The sequence below is a fragment of the Neovison vison genome, chromosome 9, assembly GCF_020171115.1.
Source record: "Neovison vison isolate M4711 chromosome 9, ASM_NN_V1, whole genome shotgun sequence".
In the NCBI taxonomy this organism is placed as follows: Eukaryota; Metazoa; Chordata; class Mammalia; order Carnivora; family Mustelidae; genus Neogale; species Neogale vison.
Window position 1 is genome coordinate 49,773,136 of NC_058099.1, and position 18,614 is coordinate 49,791,749.

General features: G+C 46.3%; 1 protein-coding gene across 1 annotated transcript in view; it reads left to right on the forward strand.

Moving 5' to 3' along the window:
- Positions 1 to 4,382, forward strand: part of SAXO1 (stabilizer of axonemal microtubules 1) — a 31,397-nt gene extending 27,015 nt beyond the window's left edge. The window contains exon 5 of the mRNA XM_044264150.1: positions 3,371 to 4,382. Coding sequence (XP_044120085.1) covers positions 3,371 to 4,374 — 1,004 coding nt within the window. The 3' untranslated portion in view covers positions 4,375 to 4,382. The remainder of the gene's footprint in view (positions 1 to 3,370) is intronic.
- The last annotated feature ends 14,232 nt before the right edge of the window (positions 4,383 to 18,614 follow it).

Sequence of the window (18,614 nt, forward strand, 5' to 3'; positions counted from 1 at the left end):
TTGTTCAGCTCTTTTTTTTTCTTTTTTGTGTTTTTTTAAAAAATTAATTAATTTATTTTCAGCATAACAGTATTCATTATTTTTTCACCACACCCAGTGCTCCATGCAATCTGTGCCCTCTATAATACCCACCACCTGATACCCCAACCTCCCACCCCCCCGCCACTTCAAACCCCTCAGATTGCTTTTCAGAGTCCATAGTCTCTCATGATCCACCTCCCCTTCCAATTTACCCCAACTCCCTTCTCTCTAACTCCCCATGTCTTCCATGCTATTTGTTATGCTCCACAAATAAGTGAAACCATATGATAATTGACTCTCTCTGCTTGACTTATTTCACTCAGCGTAATCTCTTCGAGTCCTGTCCATGTTGCTACAAAAGTTGGGTATTCATCCTTTCTGATGGAGGCATAATACTCCATAGTGTATATGGACCACATTTTCCTTATCCATTTGTCCGTTGAAGGGCATCTTGGTTCTTTCCATAGTTTGGTGACCATGGCCATTGCTGCTATAAACATTGGGGTACAGATGGCCCTTCTTTTCACGGCATCTATATTTTTGGGATAAATACCCAGAAGTGCAATTGCAGGGTCAAAGGCAAGTTTGGGAATATTTCTGTGTCTGCTCCTTTTCTTTAACTCTGTGTTTCTTTTTATTACCATCATGAGTTATTGGGGGAAATGTAAAGTAAACTGTGGTGGCATACTAGTAAGCACCAACTATAGTGTCTATAATTTAAAAACATATGTTGGTGAAGGTGTGGAGGAATTAGAATGTTCACAACTTGCTGGCGAGAAGGTAAAATGGTACATCCACTTGGGAAAGTTTGTACTATCTTAAAAGCTAAACGTAGATTTATATAACCTAGCCATTCTGGTCTCTGTATCTACCTAAGAGAAATGAAATAAATACCCATAAAAAGACCATGAATGTTTATAGCAGAAAATTTCCTAATAGCTAACAAGTAGAAACAACCCAAATATTCATCAGTCAATGAATGGATAGTGTAATACTATTCAGTAGTAAAAGGAGTGAACTGATACATGCTGCAACAGGGATGGATCTCAATTATGTTCCATGAAAAAAAAAACAAACGCAAAACACTATACACTGTCCAATTTAGTTTATATAAGATGTTCAGAAAAGGCAGATCTATAGAGACCAAGAGCAGATTGAATGGTTGACTGGTAATGGGAGTGACGATCAATTGCAGATGGGCTTGATCTATATTTTTATAGATAAAGATTTTTAGATTTATAAAATCAAATTTATATTTAGATTTATAGATTTTTATAGATTTATAGTAGAATTGTTCTGTAACTGGGTTTTTGTGATGGTTGCACAACTCTGTAAACATTATTCCATAATTTATAAAGGTAAGATGGTGCATTTTGTGTTATACAGATTTTATTTCAGTAAAAATGTTTTTAAGAAGTGTGCCTATGGACTCCACTGGTATTGGCCCTATATAACCAAGACTCCTCAGAAGCTGTTTTTGTTCCTAACTCTTTGTAAATCTGTAAGTAGGAGAATTCCCTGTGGATTCAGAGGGTTCACTAGGATTTCATACTGGTTACTTTAGATCTGGTAGTTGATGGACACAGTGGAGGCAATGTAGGACTTGGGTGGGAGCCCAGTATTATGAGAAGAGTGGAAGCACTATCAAGGTGTTTGAATGGTATGGTTTGCTGCCCTATTCTTCTCGTTTAGATTTTTAGTGTCAAATATGCCCCTAGGATTTATGGGGAAGTTACTTTAAAAGCATCCTAGAGTATGATTTGAGGACAAAACTTGCTCCTCAGGATGCATGGAGGCCATCTTTAGGGCCTATTTTCTTTGGGTGCAGTCCTCTCATTATCATGGCCATGCCAGCCCCATAGCAAAGGTTCCTCTTGAGACCGACATCCCCTAGATATGGTTGACCTATGCTTTCCATTCTTCAAATATTCTGAAGTTCTCCTTCTTCTGCAAATATTCCCTGGTTATTTTTCATTTTCCTTTAACCTTCATTCTCTCTAGATATATTGTGCTCCTAGCCATAATAGAGGCTGTAGGAAAAACATGACATTGGAGTCAACTATGTCATTTAAATTCCAACTCTTAATTCCCTAGCCATGTGACTTTTATTTTATTTTATTTTTTGTTTATTTTTTTAATGTTTTAAATTTTTTTAAAGATTTTATTTATTTATTTGTCAGAGAGAGAGAGAGGGAGAGCAAGCACAGCAGACAGAGTGGCAGGCAGAGGCAGAGGGTGAAGCAGGCTCCCTGCAGAGCAAGGAGCCCGATGTGGGACTCGATCCCAGGATGCTGGGATCATGACCTGAGCCGAAGGCAGCTGCTTAACCAACTGAGCCACCCAGGTGTCCCCCATGTGACTTTTAGAAAAGTTTCTTAGCCACTCTGAATCCTGCTCTTGGAAATCTGTAAAATAGAGGTAATTACACCCATACAAAGAGTGAGTGTAAGATGAAACAAGGTCATGCATGGAAATCCCTGAGTGCAGTTAGCTGGTGAATAGTTAGTGTTCCTCGATTGTCAAACCAGGTAGTAGAGTGGGTCCAGAGCATGGATTCTGGATCTGGGTTTGCAGCCATGCTTTTTCACTTTTAGGCAAGTGACCTTGGGCAAGTTTCCTAAGTTCTCTATGGCTCTGTTTCTACATCTATAAAACAGGCATATTGAAAGCACCCATCTGATTAGGACTGTCTGAAGATTAAAAGAGTTAATATAGAAAGTATTTAGAATATTGCCTATCACATAATAAACTCTATGCATGTGGCATCTGCTGTTCTCTCTCCAGCCAATACAATGCCTTTATTCTTTTGTGGCAGCATATTTGATTTATGTGGATTACATGTGTGGATTAAAGGGATGTAATTATGATCACCCCATGGACGAGAAGGGAGGTCTGCTTGGTCTGGCTGGTGGCCCACCAGTGGTGGGCTGTGAATCCCCTATCTCACTACACAATGCATATCTTTCCACTCTGTGCTGATTCAGAGAGGGCCCCTTCCCCATAGAGAAATAGGACCATTCTTCGATCAAGGTATGCCAGTGCACTCCTCAGCTGGAATCAAATTCTAGATCCTCCCACAGCTGTGGACTCTCTAAAATCCCTGCATGTAGCATTGTGGGTTATGATGAGACTCTTGTCAATTCATCTGTTCTGCATAGTAACTTCCAAATACTGTAAAGTTGAAATATTAAACCCTTGGTTGACATAGTAGAAGAGATCTGCTCTCCTCTTCCCTTGTCTCAAGGACCATCTCATTGGAGACCGGTTTAAGGCTTTGAGGCCCCTTAGAATGCATGCAGATTAAGTGGACTTGATTGATAAGTAGTCATCACTACTGTTTTATTTTCAGCTGATTACTTACCATGGAACCAACCAAGACGAGAGCTCCTGCGTCCAGAACACCACTACCGGCCAGTATCGACCCGTTTTGATAGTAGAACTACACACCAGGATGACTATTCTGTAAAGAGCCGAGTGAACACCTTGAGTTGTAAGCCTCTGGCTGTGCCCAAGCTCTGTAACATCCCCCTGGAGGATCTGACTAACTACAAGATGAGCTACGTGGCTCACCCAATGGAGAAGCGCTTTGTGTACGAAGCGGAGAAGTTCAGACCCTGTGAAATCCCCTTTGAAAGCCTTACCACCCACAAGGAATCCTACCAGGGCCTGAGGGGAGAGCCAGCCAAGAGCTTGAAACCTGCGACCAGGCCCGGTGGTTTAGACATGCCTTTCTCTAACACCACTGAGTTTCGAGATAAGTACCAAGCTTGGCCAATGCCCCAGATGTTCTCCAAAGTTCCTGTCACCTATGTCCCTCCTGAAGAAAAGATGGACCTTCTCACCACAGTGCAGGCCCATTACACATACCCTAAGGGTGCCCCAGCTCAGTCGTGCCGACCGGTGCTCTCAGTCAAGAAGTGCGGTCGCTTCGAAGGCTCCACTACTACCAAGGACGACTATAAGCAGTGGCCTAGCATGCGCCCAGAGCTAGTCAAGCCCGTTCCCCAGCTGAACATTCCCACCGAGCCCTTGGATTGTCTGACCACGTCTCGGGCCCACTATGTGCCCCACCCACCCATTAATACCAAAAGCTGTAAACCTCCCTGGGCCGGCCCACAAGGAAATATCCCTGTGGAGGGCCAGACCACTTACAGCATCAGCTTTACTCCTAAGGATATGGGCAGGTGCCCGGCCTCATATGCTGAGCCCCCTGGCTACATCTTTGAGGAAACAGATGCTTTGGGGCACAGGATATATAGGCCAGTGTCCCAGACAGGCTCTCCTCAGAGCAGCCATCTTTCTGTAGGTGATTCGGAAAACCCCAACCAGCAGGAGTTGGCAATGTCAGCCTGATTTAAAAAAAAAAAAAAAAAAAAAATCATTCCTTAGAAATTGCACAATACTTTTAAAAGCAGATGATTGAGAGTTATTCATTGGCCAAAAAAGAATTCCCCAAAATGAAAAAAAAAAGTTCATCATTTTCCAGGACACTTGAATAAAATGAGAATCGCTTGACTCAAGGAAAATGACATTTAATCACTGGCTAAGTATTCCCCTTAACCCTCCCTCTGCTGCCTCTCCCACTTGGGTCCCTTACCATGTGCTGATCGAATCAAAGCTGGTCTCAAGGGTTTTTCTCTGAACCAGAAATCTTTTCTGAATTTAATCATTGTATGACTTGACATTGCAATTAACTCTTGCTAAGTATGAAGTGCTGAAGAATAAACTTTATTTTGGGGGGAATGAATCTGCAGGTCTATAAGTTCACTCCTACATGTTGTCTATGCAGAGAATGGGCTGTGTTCCTTGGGGCCTTTGGGGAGATTTCAGACGATGGCCCCCATTGTACTCCAGTACTGATGGGTTTACTTTGAACTCCATCTGGAATTCTGTGTTCTCTCTCTCTGCCCAGGGCTGCTTTACAGGGCATCTTTCTACCATCTCATGCCATGACAAACTGGCAAGAATAGTGCTGTCCGAATGGGGCCTGGGTGTTTTTAGGCACAAGAAGTGGAGGGGGGAGAAAGGTATCCTATGGCAGTCCCAGGGAAGCATGGACCTGCCAGGTCTCTCTTATCCCCACACCAGTGCTGGCACTGATTCCAGGACAAGGGGGAGGCAAAGGGACCCTTGACAACTGGGTAGTTGTCAGGCTTCCTCTGGGCTGTGTGCAGAAACTGTGAGCTCTTTAAAGTTCTTGGAGCTTATGCTGGGCATGTTCTTGGAAGCCTCGATCTGCTTTTCGTAGGATAACAGCTGTGACCAGACTTGTGACAAAGCTTGACATAGTGGTGAATTGTACCCTGCCCTAAAGGGCCGGAGGTTACTCTTTTGGGTCAAATGCTTGATACTAAGGCTAAGTAATTTGTGATTTAAACAAAAATTTTTTTTTTAAATTGGAAATAATTGAAGAAAGATTTTGTCCAAGAGGGCCTATGCCAGGGTCAGATGGGCTCACGGTGTGGGTGAACCTCACTCAGAGTGATGCAGGCTGATGCCTGGGACACTCACTTCCCTTCTGAGGTCACAGAACCCTAAATCTTCTACACAGAACAGTGTTTGGAGGAGGAAATTTCAGCTCACGTCCGGAGACCTGGGTTTAGGTTCAGTGCCTGGTTCATGGGTGAGAAACCTGTATCTTTTATCTGGGGTCCCATCTTTCCAAGACTGTCTCTCACCTGGCCCAGACCTCTCAGGTCCCCATGCCTTGCAGCCTCACTGTGAGTTTGGTTTGTATCACTGGGTTGGGATCAAAATCCTTAAATCCTCTTGTTGCTTATATGGGGTTTGAATACCTGCCTCTCTGGGGTAGAGAGGCTTAGGGAGTTAATGGGCCTTGCCCAAGGCCACACAGCATGGGGGCACCAAGATCAAGATCGGAACCCAGCCATCTGATGCAACAGCCAGCGCTCTTCCCACGGGGCCAAGTACCTCCTATCTGCTGTGTCCCAGTTCACATGGCTCCATAAACACATCAATCCACATTTTCTCTGTCTGAGTTTCTCCCTGGAGTGCATTAAGCTAAAGGAGACCACTAGGAGGGTAGGTTTTATTACCTTCATTTTGTAACTTTGACAAATCAGAGAAATATTGGCAGTTGACTTGAAAAGCCACGTAGTGCTAGATGCTTATAAAAATGCAACAATCTCTTAGGCTCTAGCAGTTGGCCTCCCCCGTTATTGTTTCCCCAGAGAAGAATTTAAAATTATTTTATCTGTTTCTGCTAATGTCTTCCTTAATGTTCATAAGTCATATGCATGTACTATTGTTGGTTGACTTATTGGTTTTAGACATGGTCTGTTTTGGTAGATTGGGAATTTTAATCTTCTCTCTCCCACCTTGTCAGTGAAATAAGTGCTGAGTATATCAAGACCGAGAAGCTTTTCTAATGTTTCTGGTGAGTACAAAGAAGTTGAAGAAGGATGGATAGATGATTCCAGGCCAGATGAGGCACTTAGGGCATCCCTACCTTGCCAGCTTCTCCCAGAATTAAGGAATCTGTGCTCCCCTGCTCTCTGTCGTTTTTTGGTCTCAAAATAACCTTATTATGAAAGTGGTTAATACAGTAAAAAATATGGGAAACACAGAACCTACAGAAAGGGGGATCCAAGTAGCTCTTATGGGGACTAGTGGAACCCAGCGGTTAGAACATATGTGTAAGGAGGAAGTCCGGGAGACCTGGGCTCGCTTCCTGGCCCTTGTCACCCACTGGCTAGAAGACCTCAGGCAAGTTCTTTAAAATGTGAATAATAGCGGTCGTGGACCCATGGCTTCATTGTTGGTGTCAGTGATATAATATATGTCCATTGTTCTGCCCTGGCGTATGGTTAACTCTCATTTAGGTGTACGTGAGGATGATGAAGATGTTGAAGGTAGCTGCTGACTTCTGCCTTGCTGAATCTACTCATGATTTTATGGGTCATTGTTTGCAAGTACGAAGGTAAGCAGGACTGCTCATGTGTTCTATTTGACCTAATTTACAAAGGACAATATTCACCTTTCCCCCACCCTATAATTATTTTTGGTTTTTCTGAGTTGGGCTTGCTCCCTGTGCTCCCTGGAAATGGCATTTTAGGGAGTAACTTTAGGCAGTAACAGGAGGAGGGAAACAGGGAGAGCCGAGCAGATGGGCTCCCCCCCCTTGCCCTGTCACAGCTGCTGCTTATTAATCAGTTCTGTGTATCTGGCTTCCACGTAAGAGTTGTGGGACGCTTAACCGAATGAGCCACCCAGGCGGCCCCCAAACTCTATCTTATCAGTGGAAAGCAGAGTCTCCCAGTGTGGCCAATGGACTGCAGCTAGTGAAATTTGTTGATGTGGAAGCCCTGGGCTGTGCTGCCCAAAGCAGGTGATCCCACAGATACGGCAACTGCTAGGATGAGGTCCCACACCCCACCCCACAGTGGTGTCTCCCTGCCTGTGCCGTCAGCAGGGCAGGCCCTGTCCTCTGGCTGACTGGACGTGGGTCACCTACATGAGTCAAGGCCCTGGTACATCACACTCAGTTTTGGTATCAGGAACCCCCTCTTGGCCCCCCCCCCAATTAAGGTATAATCACTTTAAGAACAGGTTAAAGGACCTTGGATTCTAATACTTCTTGCGTGTTCACAGGGTCCATATCTTGAAGGATGAGCCTCCCTTTCTCGGGTTGGATCTAAGAGGCAAGGCCAGGCAGGGACTGGAGGGTGGAGATGCCATCACCATTGTTAGCACCATCTGTCCCCCTGCTTTCTATGGTACCTGGTGTTTCCAACCCCGAACCCCTGCCGGGCTCTGCCGTGCATGCCTGCTCCCTCTCAGCTCTAGTGCTCTTGGGACAGTTTTGTTTGAAGCTGTGGCTTCCCTTCTGCGTTTCTCGGTCTTCATTCTCCCATCTCCCTCTCGTCTCCTTCACCTTTCCTGAAACCCCCGTCTTCCTCACTAGAGCATTTGATAATTTCATTATTGCTTTATTATAGTTTACTTACTGTAGGGTATGTGAGCGGGGCAGGAAGGAGACCAGCACCAACAGGGAGGCTGCCCTTGACCTCTGTAGGTGGACCCAGGTGAAGGTGATAAAGCACAAATGGGATTTTGTGGGCATTTTCTTAACTGGACAGCGTACCTAGAGGGCGACATCCCACCCCACCCCGAGTGGACAGAAGGGCAAACGTGGGCAGTGTGGCATAGGTACTAGGTCAACCTGTGTGTTCAGGTGGTGGGGGCCACTCACTTTTGAACCACAGGCTGTTTCCAAGCCAGCACCCGTGGCATCAGACGGTGCTCCCCCCACCTGCATCCTTGGCCTCACCCATCCTCCCTCCTACCCTTCTCAGGTATCACCAGCAGTTTCCCAGAGCAAAAGGGTCTGCGGTGGGGGTGGCTCGGAGACAGCCGGCCACTGAGCAGAGACCTCGGCCTGGTTGAGCCATGAGGAAGAGCAGTCCTGGCCGGGGCCAGGCTCCACACTGGGGTGACTGGGGGAGCAAACATTCTGTCTCATGGTTTTGCTTTCACGCTGTGTCCTCAGAATACCTTTCATTGCAGTCTCGATGCCATGAACATATTGGAAATAACATCCTAGTTAGGATCACTGTCCTCCTTTTCCCCACTCCAAGCTTCTGCCTCTAAAGCAGGCGTGAAACTGACAGATCTGAGCCAACGGGATCGGCGCGCCCATACCTTTCCACGGTGATGCCCCCTTTTGGGATCTAGTGCTCAGGGCATAAAGATAAGCTGAGCTGAAGGAATCGGCTTCCTCTCCAAGTGCTTTTCAGTTGTGCGGTTGCCAAGAGGAAGTAAGCGGCTGGGTGGGGGTGTGCATAGCTTCTAGTTGCAGATTAAATGGCCCCCTGGCTCCTCAGACCTGCCCTGCCATCCACCCAGCCCACATCTGGTCAGCAGCCTGGAAGGGGGAAGACAGAGGCCCTTCGGAGCATAAATACAAGGGGTGGCAGGCAGCAGGGGTGTTTTCTTTGGCAAAGCAGGCTTGGAATTTCCACACGCCTCGCTGAGCAGGTGCTTGGCTCCTCCCCACGTTGGGGGTGCAACACAAGCCCCGGAGCCTGTAAACCTTCCAGAACATATGCTCTGGATTCTGGAAAAGGCATCAGGGTAATGCTAGGCTGGGCTGTGCTTTATACGTCCTACTTCTGCATCACAGGTGCCCCTGGTCCCTGTCTCTGGATCTTTGGACACCAACATGACAAGTCCTGATGGGTTTTTCTTGTCAAGACTTGGGGTGTAGCAGCAAGCCCAGGTTCATATTAATCAAAAGCGTTCAGGAGCTTTCCACGCCTGTGATGGAATTTTTTTTTTTTGAAGATTTTGTTTATTTATTTGACAGACAGAGATCACAAGTAGGCAGAGAGGCAGGCAGAGAGATCAAGGAGGAAGCAGGCTCCCCGCTGAGCAGAGAGCCCGATGCGGGGGCTCGATTCTAGGACCCTGGGATCATGACCTGAGCTGAAGACAGAGGCTTCAACCTACTGAGCCATCCAGGTGCCCCCCTGTGATGGAAACTTAACACTGATTTTCTTGGGGTTTTTTGTGCCCAAACCAGCCTGCCTGCCCACCAGCACCCTGCCTACCACCCCAGGGCCAAAGCTATTCTCTCACTGGCAAGGGGGGCAGCGAGGTCACTCTCTCATTGCCCTGATCCCCTTCCAATTTATGTCAGGGGATCATAAAACAGGGGAGCCCACAAATACCCTTGAAGTAGGCAAATAGCGACTTGAGAAATATAGGCAGATGGAATGCTTGAAAAATTATGAAAATTTGGCATCTCTGCCAATGAATGACTTATAAACTAAGAAATGGAATTTTGGGGATGATAGGCTCTCTCCTGGACTTAAAAAAAAAAAACAAAAACAAAACAAACCACAAACCCCACTTTTTCATTTTAAAGTTCTAAGCAGAGTTCAGTGGTTACTATCATTTGGGTGTGGCTCTTGGTTTGGCTCAGGGTTATAACACCTCCTGTTATCGAAGACCAGATATTTGGAAACTTCCATGTCCAAAACTGAGGCCAGAGCCTGGACACATGCTGCCTTTGAGTTGCCAAAATCCCTGACCTGCATTTCATGTATGGAAACTTGGGTACTTTAAGCAGGACACGCCCCTGAACCTGTCACTCACTCTGCTCATATTGGCTCCTCTCTGCCGTTTTTTCCTTCCTTCCTCCCTCCCTCCCTCTTTTTCTTCCTCCCTCCCTCCCTCTTTTTCTTCCTCCCTCCCTCCCTCCCTCTTCCTTCCTTCTTTCCTCTCCTTTTCCTTCCTCCCTCCCTCCCTCCCTTCTTTCTAAAACACCATTCCAGTGAACTTCTCTTATCTGGTTTGCTAGTCCTCAGAAGAGCAGCAGGGGGTTCTGCTTCCAAGCCAGAGACAGAGCCAGAAAGGACAGCTTGGCAGTGGAGTTCAAGACCAAAAAATGGTTTAAAATGTAGAACTCAAAAGTAGGGCAACTCAGAAATTGTGATCCCAACATAGTAATAATAATAATAAAAAGTACATACATACGAACTTGCACATAAATTTTATGAAGTTTGGAAAAGTCAACTGTAGTTTTTGCTTAAGAGCCCAATTTAATACAAATGATAAGTTCTACACCTACATTTTTAAAGTCTGGGCAAATGCATCAACAGTGTTGGGTAAATGAATTCCTATTTGTCTCATTTGTCCAGAATTATAAGGGAATGGAGCTTTGCAGTGTTTGAATAGGAGGTTAACTACAGGTAATATCTAATAGCTTTTCTGAAGGTGTTTTCTACGGGATAGAAACTGTGATACGGTCGTCGAAAAAAGTGCACTGGCCGCCAAAGTTTGGGAGAAGCTGCAGATTCTAGCACCCTGTTGAGTTTCATACTGCATAATAATATTTTGAAGGCTCTGTGAAAGTTTACAGTAAAGGAAACTTGTTGCACTTTGTATAATCCAGTACGTGAATTAGCATTCTTGCGATTACAAGTCCTCAAGCAAAAAAGGGAATTTTTTGATTCAGGCATTTGAACAATCTAAGGCTTTATCTGTGGGATTCAGACACAGCTGAATCCAGGAGCTTGAAGGAGATGTGGTGGGTGCTTGGTCTTCATCTTTTGCTTTATTTTCTTCTCTGCTGCCTTCTTAGGCCTTTTGCATGTGGTGGTTTCTAGCAATTTGAAGCTTATAACATCCTTTTAGCCAAGGGCTTCTCCCTTCCAGTGGTTCCAGTAAAAAGCTCTGACATGAGTCTCTGTTGCCTGACTTGAGTCTCTTGCTGATCCCTGAATTGATTGCCATGGTCAGGGAGGAAGAAAATCCTCCTTGTCCAGGATTGAATCAGGGCCCACCCCTAGACTGAGTAGTGTGTATGGATGAGGTCAACCCCGTGCAGACTACAGGAACTGTGGGAGGGCTTGGGAGGGGATGGGTCCCCAAAGGAAGCAGAGGGATAATTTCCTGGCAAGGGGAGGGATGAATCCTGAGCTGGCAGAAACAACCGTTTCCACCTCGGACAATAGAGCCCTTTTATTGTGTAAAACCTGTTGGAACACACATGGGGAAACCCTGCCAAGTGCTCATCATACGTTGTTCTTGAATATGTTTAGAATACAATAAAATACGTATGCATGCACACATGTGGTTGAACCTTTCTCTGATGATTTACGAACCTTAGTCGATCCTGCCATGCCACAGGGTCAACTCTTAAGTGTTGAAACATTGGGGTCGCTGACCGTTGAAATTATTTGGCTTCATGATAGATGGGAGGTTCTAGCACTACCAGAGTGCAATGCACAGGGATCCTGGGAAAGTTCATTTACCAGACAGTGGACATGAGTGTTCTCTCTGGCGTGGAGCGCTCTTGAGCTGTGGGAGCAACAGCACGGGGCCTCTCTCAGCATCCACACCTGCCCCCGGCTCTTGTCGTCATCCTGGCTTGCGTGGGAAACGGGGGCTCAGGAAGGAGAAGTAACTCGGGGAAGTGGAGGAAATGATGTTTGTAGAGCAAGGTGGGTGAACATTGGAAGGCTGCCGGGAATCTGAAAGAAGGGGAAGGCCAGAGAGAGGCAGGAGGCTGTTGATGTTGAGAGTGAGGAGTGAATTTCAAATGCCTTTCGAGGGCTGCGCGGGGTACAGGTGTCTGAGCTCGGGGAATGGGAACTGTATGTGTGTGAGGGATTCTCCGCTGCCCCTTGTGCTCAGAGCTCAGACTTCTTGCTAATTGCCTCTGGATACACACAAAGAGCTACAGAAATATTGCTTGGGTTCCAATAGGACTTCTTCTTCTTCTTCTTTTTTTTTTTTTTAAAAGATTTTATTTATTTATTTGACAGACAGAGATTACAAGTAGGCAGAGAGGCAGGCAGAGAGAGAGGGGGAAGCAGGCTCCCTGCCAAGCAGAGAGCCCGACTCAGGGCTCCATCCCAGGACCCTGGGATCATGACCTGAGCTGAAGGCAGAGGCTTTAACCCACTTACTGACAAGACTAATATGTGAGAACGAATGATGATATCCAGGAGCTAAAGGGTATTTGAAGGGATCTTTAATTTTTTTTTTTTAAAGAGTTTGTCCCTAGTGGTGAGGGAAGGGCAGAGGGAGAGCGAATCGTAAGCAGGCTCCACACCCAGCATGAGCCTGATGTGGGCTCCCTCCCCCAACCCTGAGATGGCGACCTGAGCCAAAATCAAGTGCCAGATGCTCTGCTGACTGAGCCACCCAGGTGCCCCTGAAGGGACCTTTATATTTTTCAGTTCTTCGAAATAATCATATTAAGACTAGATTTTCTTTATTATAGTAAACAGATCCCTTGGGCTTTTTCCAGGAAAAAGGTATTTTCATCTGGTGGTTCGGTAACATGCAGTCCCATGTGTTGTGTTTGGTTTACTGTAATCTCTCAAATGGAGGGGTTTAGGGAGGTTTTACCTCTCCATTACCAAGCTTTTGAGGGTTCCGCAGCTCTGGAGATGCTGTACCTCTCACCTTTGCTATCCACCCTGGCGGCCCATCTGACTCGAGGCTGTCACGGGGCCCCTTTCCAGACTCCTGGGCCTGCTGTGGTTCTCACTAAGCTCTTGTTCCAGGGGCACCTCCTAGGGACCTGCCCAGATGGCCCCCAGTTGCTTTCCAGCATCTTTTTGGCTTTTATTTTCCATTACTCCATCCAAGCCATCCCCCCGCCGAGGGTTAGTGACTTCAAAACCCTGTCCTCTCCTTTTGCACGTCCCATCGTCCGCATCTCCTCCTCCTCCTGTCCCCCATAAGGCCTGCCTTAGCTCTGGTCATCAGGATGGTGGGCTACCCTGAGGAGATGACCGCAGGGAACGCACAGAGGGAAGGCTCTGAGATGGGCATATTTCTGTGAGGGCTGTAGAGACCATGGCCGGGAATTTGGCTCTTACTCCAAGGGGGCCAACCGTGAAGTTTGCAACTGAGAAGTGCCCAGATCTGGTATTTGCTTTCACTGTCCCCGTGGTCACCCAGTCTGCTTTGAGGGGGCTGCGGGGGGCTGGCAGGAAGCTTACTGCCTAAAGGGTGAGACAGCCCTCACTTGGCTGTGCAAGGGGGCTGACGAGAAAAGGCATGTTCTGAAGGCAGGCTGGGGGAGTTGCTGACTGGAGGTGCGGTGAGAGGAAGTGGGAATCAAGCGTGACTCCAGAAACTTGGGTGGCCGAGACAAGGAGGACAGAGCTTGGGGAGGCCTGGGGGGACACCTGAAGGCTGGATGACTTAGCAGGCTTCCTCCTGAGGAGTGAGGTAAGGGTCTCTGAGGAGGCTCTGCACTGAGACTGATCTGGTTCTTCCACTTAGTGCCCTGGTCCCCATGTGGCCCCTGGGAAGAGGTGCCCAGAGCATCTTGCAATTTCTAGAAACTTTTCCTCTGTTTCCCTTTTCTGCACTATGACCCATAGGAGAAAGGGGTCTTAAGTATATAGGGATGGGTTCCTGGAAGTTAGGGTTCCAGACACCAGGATTAGACACATCACTGTCCTTGTGCTGAGTGTTTTGAGGGGGGAGGTGGAGGGCAGGCGTCTCCTTGGAGGGTGAGCATGGCTTTCTTGAGACTGTTGCTTGCCTCTCCTTCCCTCCCTCCCCTCTCCCTTCCCCAGTCTCTCCAGCCACAGTCATTCAGGTCTTCTCCCTCAGGATCTCTCTGTCCTTTTATCACATCACACAGTTTAACTTTTCTTGGTCACTTTCTTGTGTATTCCTACCCACCATCATTTCAGCAGAACAAAAGATCATTGTTTTGGGAATCTGGTTAGAAGAGTGAATATTATATGTAACTTTTCAAATAAGTATTTTTATTTTCTTTGGGTAAATACCCAGAAATAGAATGACTGAATCATATGGTATTTTTTTTTTTAAGATTTTATTTATTTATTTGACAGACTGAGATCACAAGTAGGCACAGAGACAGGCAGAAAGAGACAGAGAGAGAGAAGCAGGCTCCCTGCTGAGCAGAGAGCACAATGTGGGGCTCAATCCCAGGACCCTGGGATCATGACCTGAGCCGAAGGCAGAGACTTTAATGCACTGAGCCACCCAGGCACCCCTCATATAGTATTTCTTTAATATTTTGAGGAAACTCCATACTGTTTCTACAGTGGTTGCACTGATTTGCGTTCCCACCAACAATGCACGAGGGTTCTTTTTTCTTCACATCCTCGCCAACACGAGAGGGAGAGTGGGGGGCGGGCAGAGGGAGAAGGAGAAGAAGATTCCCCGCTGAGCAGGGAGCTTGATGTGGGGCTCAATCTCAGGACCCTGAAGTTATGACCTGAGCCAAAGGTAGATGCTTAATCAACTGAGCCACCCAGCGCCTCCATTTCTTGTTTTTTAAATACTGGCCATTCTGACAGGTGTGGGGTGATCTCTGATTGTGGTTTGATGTGTGTTTCCCCAGTGACTCGTAATGTTGAACATTTTTTCACGTGTCTGTTAGACACTGAGATGTCTTTGGAAAAAAACATCTATTCAGGTTCTCTGTCCATTTTTTAATCAGATTTTTCTGTGTGTGTCACACAGATTTTTAAAATATATTTTGATATTAACATCTTATTGGATATAACTCGCAAATATCTTCTCTCATTCACTACGTTGCCTTTCTGTTTTGTTGATGGTTTTCTTTTGCTGTGCAAAAGCTTTTTATTTTGGTTCCAACAGTTTTTGTTTTTGTTTCCCTTGCCCGAGGTGGCATGTCATAAATATGTTGCTAAGCCCACGAGATTACTGCTTATGTTTTCTTTTAGGAGTTTTATGGTTTCGGATCTCAAGTTTAGGTCTTTGATCCATTTTGCTTTATTTTTGTGGGTGGTGTGAGAAAGTGGTTCAGTTTCATTTTGCTTGTAGCTCATCAGTTTTTTCCGCACCGTTTACTGGAAAGACCCTCTTTTCTCCATTGTATATTCTTGCCTCCTTTGTCCTAGATTGATCATTTATGAACCTCTATGTTTAGTGGACCCTTATCTGCAGTAGTCAAGATATGGAAGTAACCAAGTGTCCACTGATTAATGAATAAAGATGTGGTGTATGTGTGTGTGTGTACACACACACAATGGGTGAATATTATTCAGCCATAAAAGCGTGAGATCTTGTCATTTGCGACAACATGGATGGACCGAGAAGGTATTATGCTAAGAGAAGTAAGTCAGAGAAAAACAAATACCATATGATTTCCCTCATGCGTGGAATCTAAAAGACAAAATAACCCAACAGACAAATTCTTAAATGCAGAGAAAAACTGGTGGTTGCTGGAAGGGAGGTCGGTGGGGGGATGGGTGAAATAAAGGTGATTAAGAGGTTATAAATTGGGCGCCTGGGTGGCTCAGTGGGTTAAGCCACTACCTTTGGCTCAGGTCATGATCTCAGGGTCCTGGGGTCGAGTCCCACATCAGGCTCTCTGCTCAGCAGGGAGCCTGCTTCCTCCTCTCTCTCTCTCTGCCTACTTGTGATCTCTCTCTGTCAAATAAATAAATTCTTTTAAAAAAAGTTATTAATTAAATAGGTCACAGAGATAAAACAGCACATAGTCAATAATACTGTGATAACATTTCACGGTGATGGATGGTGACTGCATGTATCATGGTGAGTGTTGAGTAATATATAGAATTGTTGAATCACTGTGTGGTACCCTTAAAACTAATAAAACGTATGTCAATTATACTTTAGTAATAAAAAAAAGTGGAGGGGATAGTGTAAATGTAATTTGATTCTATTTTTCTGCCACAAATCCAAACCTGGCCCTATAATAAGTGGATATGTGCCATGAGGGAAGAAAAGAGAGCTGGGGTGGGGAGAGAGCTTTGTGAACGCAGGATTCCCTGCCTTTGACATTGACTTTGGGTCTCAGGCTCTATCCATCTCTCTGGGCTGTCAGAGAGCTGAAGGGCCCAGCTTCCCAGCTTTGCTGCAGGGCAGCAGGGGAAAAAGTTGTTAAGTGCAGCAATCTTGAGGAAGCATTATGGACACATTTTATAGCCTCCATATTTGCTTGTATTAGGTCCCAGGAAAGATCTCATAAGGAGAGAGCAGGTGGTCGTGGGTGTGCTGGTATTCTAGGGCTTCTGGGAAGGTAAAAAGGGGGAAGGGAATGAATCATGGGGCTTTCAAGGAACTGAGGCCAGTCGCCCAGAGACAGTGACCAGAGATGAGGTTACAGGGCACCTCAGGACTTTTTAAGGAGTCCATTTCTTATCCTGACACCAGTGGGAAGGTGCACAAGGTTTTGAAATCGAGGACTGGTATAACCCAAACCATCTTTTGAAACCATCTCTTTGTGGGTGAATATAAGTCATTTTGGCTAATCACCGATTTCTGGGTTATCTTGGCAAAATGGGTTGCTCCATGGAGAGAGGCTGGAACTCTGTCTCCACTTACGCAAGCCTCACTCCCTAAGGTGATGTGTTTCACCAAAAACAATCCCAGCCCGAATTGTGGCACAGGCATAAAGGTTAGCACACTGGCCCAACAGTCCTATAACCTGCTCTTTGAACTCAAGTCCTTTTGTCCAACCCTAGGCACTCTGACAGTTACTCCAGGGGTGAATGTTCCTACGATAAGATCAACCCAAAATGTCTCTAGGTAGTGGGTATTATAGAGGGCACGGTTTGCATGGAGCACTGGGTGTGGTGAAAAAATAATACTGTTTTTCTGAAAATAAATAAATTGGAAAAAAAAATGTCTCTAGTCAAATCTAGCAAACTAAGCCAGGTGGGGGCAGGCACAGAACCAAAGCCAGCTCTGGACTTGGGGCTCCAGGCTCTTGGATTTGCCGGATTCTCCGACTGGTTTTCACAGGGGCGCTGGTTCCGGGTAGGCTTTCCAGACCTTCAGAACGGCTCATTTCACTGGTATGTAATTAACGAACTTCATTGTAATGAACAAACCCTCTGTTGCAGACTTAGATAACCGTATTTGATAAGGCTTGCAGTGATCACTTTTGGAGGGTGGATTTATGACGGGGTAATTCAGTGTGAGCTAACTGTCTCTGAGGTGTAGGTTTAAGGTAATTTTACACGTATGCCTCAGTTTACACTGATGTCTTTGCAGGCAGTATAACAATAGTTCTAGCTGCTGTGTGGGGAGTGGATTGGAGGAGAGAGTGGGCGAGAGTAGATTTATTCTGTCAGGATACTTCTGCAAAGTCCTGCTGAGAGAGCATGAGGAATGGAAGGAGCAATCCCTGGGCGCTGACTGCAGAAAGAACCAAATGAGGAAGAAAACTGAGCTGGAGATTCCCCCCCAAACTTGGGACTTTATAGAGTAGGACATGTTGGCGTTTGTGGTGAGATGCGTCTGCTTTCCTGACTGGACTCTGAGCTCCCTGAAAGCAGGGACTTGGCTTTCCACCTTCATGTCCCCAGGGTCCAGAGTGGGCCCAGCTCAGGACTGGTGCTTAGGGAAGAGGAAGTTAAGTGATAGGAAGAGAAATCAGGGAGGAGAGGAGAGGAGATGGGATAAAGGCTTACCTGGAGGGGTTGGGGTGGGGTGGGTGGGAGGTAGACTGAGGTCCACTAGGACCAGATGAGAACTTGGTTTTGGTCCATCTCAGCAAGACCTTGGTGCCAAGGCTAGACCTTCCCATTGCAGAGGGAGTGGAGGATTCAAATCATGGAGGGCTTGCTCTCAGGTCATTACTGTATCTCCATTCTAATAGGAAGGGCTTGTGCAGGTGAAGACATTCAGCTGGACTGTGACTGGGCCATCATTTTGGCACCTGCTCTGGCCCTGGCCCTGGGCCTGTGACATGCCAAGCTTCAGCCGTAGGACAGAACTACCTAAATGATGGACCGAACAACTTCGTCATCCTTCAGTGACCTCAGCTAAGTCATTTCCCGGCCCCTTCATTGTTATTTAAAGAAGTGATGGTGAGGATTGGGGAGCAGAAAATCAAGCCCAATGACACATTCCATCAGCACGCCCCCTGCCCTGACCATTAAGTATTTCCTGGAGTTGCTCACTTGGTAACTAAGTTGTTCACAGCTTGTCTTCCTTCCTTTATGGGATTTGTAACAAGGTCAACCCTGGCCATCACAAAGGCCCCGAGGAGGGCTGTTTATGTCATCTTGGAAAAGGAGGCAGGTTTCCGAGGCATGCTTTCTGGTCTGGACGCTGACCGTGCAGTCTCTCAGGCCCTC